Source organism: Mustela lutreola, chromosome 4 (assembly GCF_030435805.1).
Source record: "Mustela lutreola isolate mMusLut2 chromosome 4, mMusLut2.pri, whole genome shotgun sequence".
Taxonomy (NCBI): Eukaryota; Metazoa; Chordata; class Mammalia; order Carnivora; family Mustelidae; genus Mustela; species Mustela lutreola.
Window position 1 is genome coordinate 234,660 of NC_081293.1, and position 8,494 is coordinate 243,153.

The following is an 8,494-nucleotide window of genomic DNA, read 5'->3' on the forward strand; positions in this document are numbered from 1 at the left end:
CAGGAACCCTCAGAGCCAAGCCCGGCCAGGCTCAGGGGACCTGCAGCTCTGCCCCAGAGAGCCAGGAAGCCCGAGTGGGCCGGGTTCCCAGGTGAGCGTGGGACTCAGACCAAGGCTTACACACAAACATCATAATGCAAAGAGCACAATGTTCAAACAGAATGTTCCAAGAGCTGCTCTAACTTGTGCTCCCCATCTTTCTGGATGCCCATTTCGAAACCCAAACTTCCCTAAGGAAGGTCTGTCCAGACCAGGTCCGAGGCAGTCGGTGTGACTTGACGTGTCACAAAAGCAGCACAAGGAGGGAGTTGGGGGAAATCGGAGGGGAGACGAACCATGAGAGACTGTGGACTCTGAGGAACAAACTGAGGGTTTTGGAGGGGACGGGGGAGGGGGATGGGTGAGTCCGGTGGTGGGTATTGTGGAGGGCACGGACCGCATGGAGCCCGCATAAACAATGCATAAACATGCATAAACAATGAATTCTGGAACACTGAAAAAAAATTTAAAAAATAAATTTAAAAAATTTTTAAAAGGCTACACAAAGACCGTTTAACCCTTAATGCTCTAGAGCACCTTGCTGGTGTGAGTCCCACCCACCCAACATCCAACGAGCCTCCCCACGACCACCACATTGCCTGGGAGGCCCAAAGTTTGACCGAGATGCCCCAGCCGGAGCCCCTCCCCGTCCCCGGTACGCATGCCACACCCTCTTCCCGTGGGAAAGCCCTGAAGGACCCCGCACCCTCCCAGGCAGAGGAAGGCAAAGAGCCCCCACCCGCCCCACCCTGCGACCAGCTACAGTGCGGCCCACACTCACAGTAAACTGTCACAAAAGAGAGCAAGAAAGGAGGGGACAGGTGGCCTTTCCTGCTGGTGGGAACGCAAGCCGGTGCGGCCGCTCTGGAAAATAGCATGGAGGGTCCTCAAAAAGTTAAAAATAGAGTTACCCTAACCCAGCACTTGCACTACTGGGTATTTACCCTAACGATACAAAGGTAGTGATCCGAAGGGGCACGTGCACCCCAATGTTGATAGCAGCAACGTCCACAACAGCCAAACTATGGGAAGAGCCCAGATGTCCATCGACAGATGCTGGAGACAGAAGACATGGTTCGTATATACAATGAAACACTAGTCAGCCACCAAAAAGAATGAAATCTTGCCATTGGCAAGGACCTGGATGGAACTAGAGGGTGTTGTGCTGAGCAAAATAAGTCAGTCAGAGAAAGACGGTTATCATATGAGCACTCATATGTGGGGTTTAAGAAACAAAACGGAAGATCATAGGGGAAGGGACGGAAAATAAAATAAGATGAAATCAGAAAGGGAGACAAACCATAAGAAACTCCTAACTCTAGGGGCACCTGGGTGGCTCAGTGGATTAAAGCCTTTGCCTTCGGCTCAGGTCCTGATCCCAGGGTGCTGGGATGGAGCCCCATGTCAGGCTCTCTGCTCGGTGGGGAGCCTGCTTCCTCCTCCCTCTCTGTCTGCTTGTGATCTCTATCTGTCAAATAAATAAATAAAATCTTTAAAAAAGAAAAAAAAAAAAAACCTCCTAACTCTAGGGAACAGACTGAGGGTTGCTGGTGGGGGAGGGAGCGGGGGATGGACATTAAGAGGGGCGCGGGGTGCGGTGAGCACTGGGTGTGATCTAAGACTGACCAGTCACTGAACACCACCCCTGAAACCAATAGTCCACTATGGTAATTGAGTTTAAATATAATAAAAATTTTTTAATTTAGAATTTTCTGTATCACACTGATTGATCTGTGAATGCTGAACCATACTTGCATTCCAGGGATAAATCCCACCTGGTCAGGGTAGAGAATCTTTTTTCTTTTTTTTAAAGATTTATTTATTTATTTGACAGACAGAGATCACAAGTAGGCACAGAGGCAGGCAGAGAGGAGGAAGCAGTCTCCCCGCCGAGCAGAGAGCCCGACGCGGGACTCGATCCCAGGACCCCGGGACCATGACCTGAGCCGAAGGCAGAGTCCCCAACCCACTGAGCCACCCAGGCACCCCGTGAATAATCTTTTTTTTTTTTTAATATTTTATTTATTTGAGAGAGAGACAGTGAGAGAGAGCATGAGCGAAGAGAAGGTCAGGGGAGAAGCAGACTCCCCGTGGAGCCAGGAACCTGATGGGGGACTCGATCCAGGGACTCCAGGTGTGGGGCGCGTCGCCGGGCCGGCCGGAGACCCCCACTAGGGGCTGAGCGGGATGGCGAGTGTCGCGAACCCGGAACGCGCAGAGGAGCAGAGGAACGACACCAGGCTCGGGAGGTCTGTCGAAGCAGGATCTTGCTTTATTGAGCAGGGCAGCGGCTTATATGCGGTGAGGGAAGGGAAGTGAGGTCAGCACAGTGAGGGCCAATGGGGATGTGCCGTGTGGGCGGGACTTGGGAGAGACACGCCCTGCAGGGGGTGGAGGCTCGCGGAAACGGAACTGATGGGAAACCGAAACCGCCACTTTGGCACCTTTGTGGTCAGCCATGTGGGTTCCCGATCCGGAAGAGAAGGCCACCGGCGCCATCTTAGCCTCTTGGGGCCCAACATCCAGGATCATAACCTGAGCTGAAGGCAGTCACCTAACCAACAGAGCCACCGAGGCACCCCCCGCGGATAATCTTTTTAATGTTCTGTTGGATCCTATCAGCTAAGATCTTGATGAGAATACTGGCACCCATACTCATCAGGGATATTGGTCTGAAATTCTCCTTTACTTAGGAAAGAAAGAGAGCATCCCCCTTTGGCCTTCAGAAGCTACCTAATTCCTCATCTTGAGCTGATGCCCCAGGGCCCTCACCTGGGCCAACGTGGGGACAGGGAAGGCCCATCCTCTACCCCCCTGCGCAGAGGGGCCCCTGGAGAACGATTAGCTGAGGACACGGTGCCCGGGGGGGCGGGGGGGGGGGGGGGGCAGGGCCCACGCAGGAGCAGGAAGCAGAAGAGTCCGGTGGATCCCCCCACTGGCACCCCTCAGGGTCACCCATCCTGGGACCCCCTCCCCCATGGCCTCAGTCTCCAAAGAGAGGAGTCTACACCGAAGGGTGGAGGAGACGGCCAGGTCACTTCCGAGTCGGCAGCTGGTGGCCCGCCGTGGTTTCTGGCCATGCTGATCCTCATCCACGTGGCCTTGAGGGGTCACGCAGGGTCTCTGGGCCCCGGTGCCACCGAATATAAAGTTACAGGGTCTTTGCCTCCCTCCCTCCCTCCCTGCCCTGCCCCAGGCCAGCTTCCCCCTGCAGGGGATACCCCAGGTCTATGTCGCTATGAGCTCCAGGGCGACTCGCCATACTGACATGAGGTATTTCTAATGTCCTCACCCCTCTAGCAAAGCCATGAGCAGATGTCACGTGGACACTTCAATTCACTATCTAGAAAATAACTTCACGAAAGCACAGACTTCAGAAGCGTCGTTAGCTATGGAGGATGGGGTGTACACGTCAGACAGAGAGTATACTGGCCAAGGGGGTCCCACTGGGGGGACATGGCCCCTCAGCCCACTGGGCAGGTGTTGGCTGGCACCTGTGGGCACAGCTCCGCTCTGGGTGCTGGGCTACCATGGAGAGCAAGCACTCACCAGAACCCCTGGGCACGGCATCTGTCGGTTCTGCCTGGCCCGTGTGTGCGGCCGAAAGGGGGCGATGGTCGTGTCTGCTGCATGTGGGCACGGCAGTAACAGCGGTATCTCCTGAGCACTCGCTCCCCTCAGACCCTGTGCGGAGCACTTTGGCCGCACCGAGTCATGCACCCTCATAGCTCACGACGTGGCAGTCACAGTCTCCATTCGTAGATGAAGACCCAGACGTCAGAGTCATTCCGTGACTTGCCCAAGCCCTGCTGGCAGAGGCTTGGAGCCCAAGTACCAATGGGCTGTGGGGCCAGACCAGGCCTCTCACAGAGGTTCTGGACCCAGAGGTGTCATGTGACTACACACTCAGAGGCCAAACCGAGCCCCCCTCCCTCCCTGTGACACCCGTGCTCCCCACAGTGCGGACCCCAGCAGGAGCCTTGGTGGGCATGCTCCGAGGCAAACCCACACACTGACCCCGGGTGGTCCTCAAAGGCTGCCAGGTTTCCTCAGCATTTATCTGAATACTCTCCATGGTCAAACCTCCCCTGCCACCAAGGAGGAAACACTCAGGACACCACAGGTGCTGGCAGTGGGGGGAAACTTCACCCCTCACTTAACAAGACAGCTATCAGCCCCCAAGACCCCGACCAGGCTGGGGGCCCTCGGGCTGGTCTGGTGCCCAGTTCTTGCTGGGTGGTGACTACTGGAAACTTCATGTGGTGCTTCTTCTGGGCGGTGCGTCCCCACTGCCCTTCCAGAATCTGGGTTTGGAACTCCAGGGGCTGAGGGCCCCCAGGCAAGGCCTGTGAGAGGGGTGGGAACCCCCTGAGGCCAGGATGGGATGGGGGGCCCTCCACACTGCCACGCACCCAGCCCAAAGCCCCCTGCCACCCCAGAGCCCCTGACCACCCTGTGATATCAGGGTGCTATTCGCAGTCCGGACAGAGACGATGATGCTGAGAACTGGCTCCCACACAGGGGACGGCCAGATGGCCCAGTCCTGCCCCTGGGTTTCCCAGGGGCTCACTTCCCCTGCACCCACCTCCGCAGAGCCTCCTTGACGTCCTTGTTCCTCAGGGTATAAATGAAGGGGTTCAGCACCGGGGTGACCACAGTGTTGAGCACGGTGACCGCCTTGGTCAGGTCCAGCGAGCTCTCCACCGAGGTCCTCACGTGCAGGAAGATGGTGGATCCGTACCAGAGGAGGACCACGGTCAGGTGGGAGGAGCAGGTGGAGAAGGCTCGGCGCCGCCCCGCCGCGGAGGGGATCCCGAAGATGGTGACGATGATGCAGGCGTAGGAGACCAGCGTGATGAAGCAGGAGCCCAGGATGACGCAGAAGGCGATGCCGAAGGACACCAGCTCCACGACGCGCGTGTCGCCGCAGGCCAGCACGATCCAGGGCGCGATGTCGCAGAAGAAGTGGTTGATGACGCGGGAGCCGCAGAAGGAGAGGCGCGCGACGAGGGCCGCCGGCGCGCTGATGGCGGAGAAGCCGCCCAGCCAGGAGCCCAGGGCCAGGCGCGCGCAGCGGCCGGGCGTCATGAGGCTGCTGTAGCGCAGCGGCCGGCAGATGGCCAGCGCGCGGTCGTAGGCCATGGCGGCCAGCAGGAAGTACTCGGTGCAGCCCAGCGCGAAGACGAAGTACATCTGCGCCACGCAGCTGCCCAGGGAGATGGCTGAGCCGCGCCGGGCCAGCGTGGCCAGGGTCTTGGGCGCGCAGGCCGTGGTGAACCAGATCTCCAGGAAGGAGAGGTTGCACAGGAAGAAGTACATGGGCGTCTGCAGGTGCCGGTGCGCGCCGACCAGCGCGATGATGGCCAGGTTCCCGGCCACCGTGAGCGCGTAGGCGACCAGGAAGAGCACGAAGAGTCCCGCGCGCAGGCCCTGCGGCCCCGGGAAGCCCAGCAGGATGAACGGCCCCTGCGCGGAGAGGTTCCGGCCGCCGCCCCAAGCCATCAGCCGCTGTTGGGACACAAGCCGCCATGGGCCAGTGAGAGGGACTTTCCCCGCCCCAGGCCCCCACCGGAGGCCCAGGAACAGAGGGGCCGCCCTGTCCCCCCTCTCCGGGTCTCCTCACCTTGTCTGTGTCCCGGGACTCCAGCCAGGCCTAGGGTCCCAGTGGGTGCCAGCGAGTAGACCAGGGACCTCGCCCTTTTGGGGGAAGTGGCTCAGGACACTGGACCCAGGTTATCAGTTGCTGGCCAGCTGGGGAGGGGGGACATCTCCTCATTCTAGACTCTGTTGCCTGGGGGTGGGGGGTGGTCCTTATTCTAGATTCTGTCATGGGGGACACTTCCTCATTCTAGACTCTGTCGCCTGGGGAGGGGGGGTCCTTACTCTAGACTCAAGAATTGTCAAGTTTTCACAAATGAAATTATGTATGGCCCAATTTTTAGCATTTTCTTCCAACAAACAGATTGATTCCTAGTGGAACATGGTTACCTACCCACTCCTCGCCACACACCCAACACAACTGACGCAGGAAGCCCATGGGGGCCCTGCTCCCCTTGCCTGGGGCTGTCACCCTGGATTGTGAGCTGGAAACCAGGCAGCCCGTTGGCCCTGAAGTGTGAAACTGCCAACAGTCACATGAGCAGTGCCCCCTCTTGGCTGGAAGCTGGGGATGGCACTGTTGCCGGGCGGTGGGGGGGGGGGGGGGACCTGCTGGAGGGGAGGGGTGCTGGAGGGTGGCTATCTATAGAGGAGGGGGAGGGGCTGTGGCACCAGTGAGGATGCGGGTTAGTGGGAGCTGAGCTCGGTTCCCTAGAGCCCAGCCCCTCCCAACCAGGGCTGGATCCTGCCCGCTGGCCACTCTGGGTCAACAAGCACCCGAGGAGGGTCCGAGGGGTAGCTGGACAGAGGCCGGCAGTGACCCCACGAGCACGGAGCCCAGAGCTCACAGCAAGACGGGAGGGGCCCAACCGGAGGCGGCTTCTCCCACAGTGTCCAGACACTGGACCCACTCCAGGAGGGTTGCCCTCAGGAGCCGCGGAACCCTGTGCACTTTTCTGCCTGCGCCCATCCTGCCCCCTGCCAAGCACAGGTGCACACACACACAGTCACACGCCACTCACACCACACACACACATACATATGCCTTCCACACCACACACACAGAGTTACACGCTGGTGCACACACCACACACATGGGCACAGCATGCACACTCGGCCTGGGTTCACCTGTGTGTGCGCACTCACTACCTGAACGAGCCCCAGGAACACTCATCCTGGTTCCTGATGGGCTGGGGGTCCCTGGGCCGAGCCCCTTCCCGCAGTGCAGTCAGCAAAGCGACCCTTAACAGCGCCGGCCGGTAACAAAGTAAGCCACGCTCTAGCCACACCTGCTCTGAGCCCTGGCCTTGTGTGGCCATGTGCCATGCAATGGCCTTCAGGCAGAAAGCAAAGCCCCAGCAGGGGAGACAGACCAGTCCCCTGCCTGTCCCAGGTCCTAGGAGTGGGGCCGCTGTGAGCCACGGCTGGCCTGGAAGAAGCAGGCTTTCGAGCAGGGTCCCCATGACTCTGCTTCCGGGGGGGCAGAATGCCCTTCAGCTGCAGCCTTCAGATTTACCAGGACCCAGACCACTGCCCGGGCTGCACTGGGTCCCGAGTGCACGGCACCGCCCATGAGCACTGGCCCCTGCCAGTCTAGCGCTCTGCCTGGGGTGTTGGGTCCTGACCCAGGGAACTGGGGCTCTTTTTCTTAGCCTTGACTCCAGGACGAGCCTCATTTAGAAAACCATTTTCACTGTTGAAGATGACTGTTACGAAAACGAGAAAGATGCCTCTGCAAGCCCTGCCCTGTCAGCTTTCTCCCAGTTCTGCAGTCCTGAATGTCCCCTTCCTGCCATGTGCCTGGAGATGAAGACGGCTGGCCTGCTTCCCCTGTGCCTGGTGTGGAAGAACAGCAGAGCCCAGCTGTGCAGGGAGAGGACCGCCCAGATCCTACGGAATCCTGCACACCTTGCAAGGCGTCCCATAATGAGGTCATGTTGAGGCCCCCCCCCAGGTGGTCCAACTCCTCGTGGGGGACAACAGGGGTGGGGGAATCAACCTGTCTCAGGAGAATCCACTTACCCAGGTCAGCTTGGGGGACATAGCACGGTTGGGGTCACTCACCGAAGGGGTCTGAGCAGGTTCCAGGACGCCCCCCTAAAGCAGCCAGGAAAGTGGGAGGGTGAACGTGGGATGAGCCCAAGGACCCTCCAGGTGGGGCTGTGTCGCTGGGAGGGGGCACTCCCTGTGGCCAGCTGACCCTGTGACTTGCCAGTGAGGGACTCCTGTGGGCCAAACCGCTTGTTTCCCACTGCCGAGCTCCTGGAGACACAGCAACAGCAGGAGTGGGGGTCATGAGCCGCGGGGGACCTGCTCGAGCACTGGCCAGGAGGCAGGTTTTGGCTGGCCCAGGAAGACGTCTTCGTCATCCACCAGCACTAGACCCGAATGCAATCCCCAGCCCCAAGTGCGCACGACTGCTCTGCCCAGGTGACCCGGACTCTGGTCATTCAGAGTGGCCAGCACTGGCCAGTCCAGCACAGACCCCAGAGCACAGGCATGGATGCTGCCCCAGCCCCCCTACCGTGGGAAGGGGCTCAGCAGCACCTCTGCCATCGTCCTGTGCCTCTGGCTGCTGCCCTTGCCTCCGACTGTGGTGAGGCAGTGCCCTCTACCCCCTCTGTCCCAGGACAGTGTCCACCAAGCCCTGCTAGCCATCAGGTAGCATGCAGCCCCTGGCACTCCAGCTCACAACCCAGGCAGCAGGTGCCCCTGGTATAGGGCAGCGAGGGGGGTCCGGCACCCTGCATAGCTCCCCTCCCCCACCTGCCCACCCACCAGGGAGGAGAGCAGACGGTGAGCCCGTGGCCCCGCAGGCAGCCCTCTGACACGCAGGTTCCTTCTGCCCTCACACAGT

General features: G+C 59.6%; 1 protein-coding gene across 1 annotated transcript; it reads right to left on the minus strand.

Annotated features, from left to right (window-relative positions):
• Positions 1-4,580: 4,580 nt before the first annotated feature.
• LOC131830245 (olfactory receptor 287-like) lies at positions 4,581-5,541 on the minus strand. The gene has a single exon (XM_059172572.1). It carries the CDS (start codon positions 5,539-5,541, stop codon positions 4,606-4,608), a length of 936 nt encoding a protein of 311 aa, XP_059028555.1. The 3' UTR covers positions 4,581-4,605.
• Between the last annotated feature and the right edge of the window lie 2,953 nt (positions 5,542-8,494).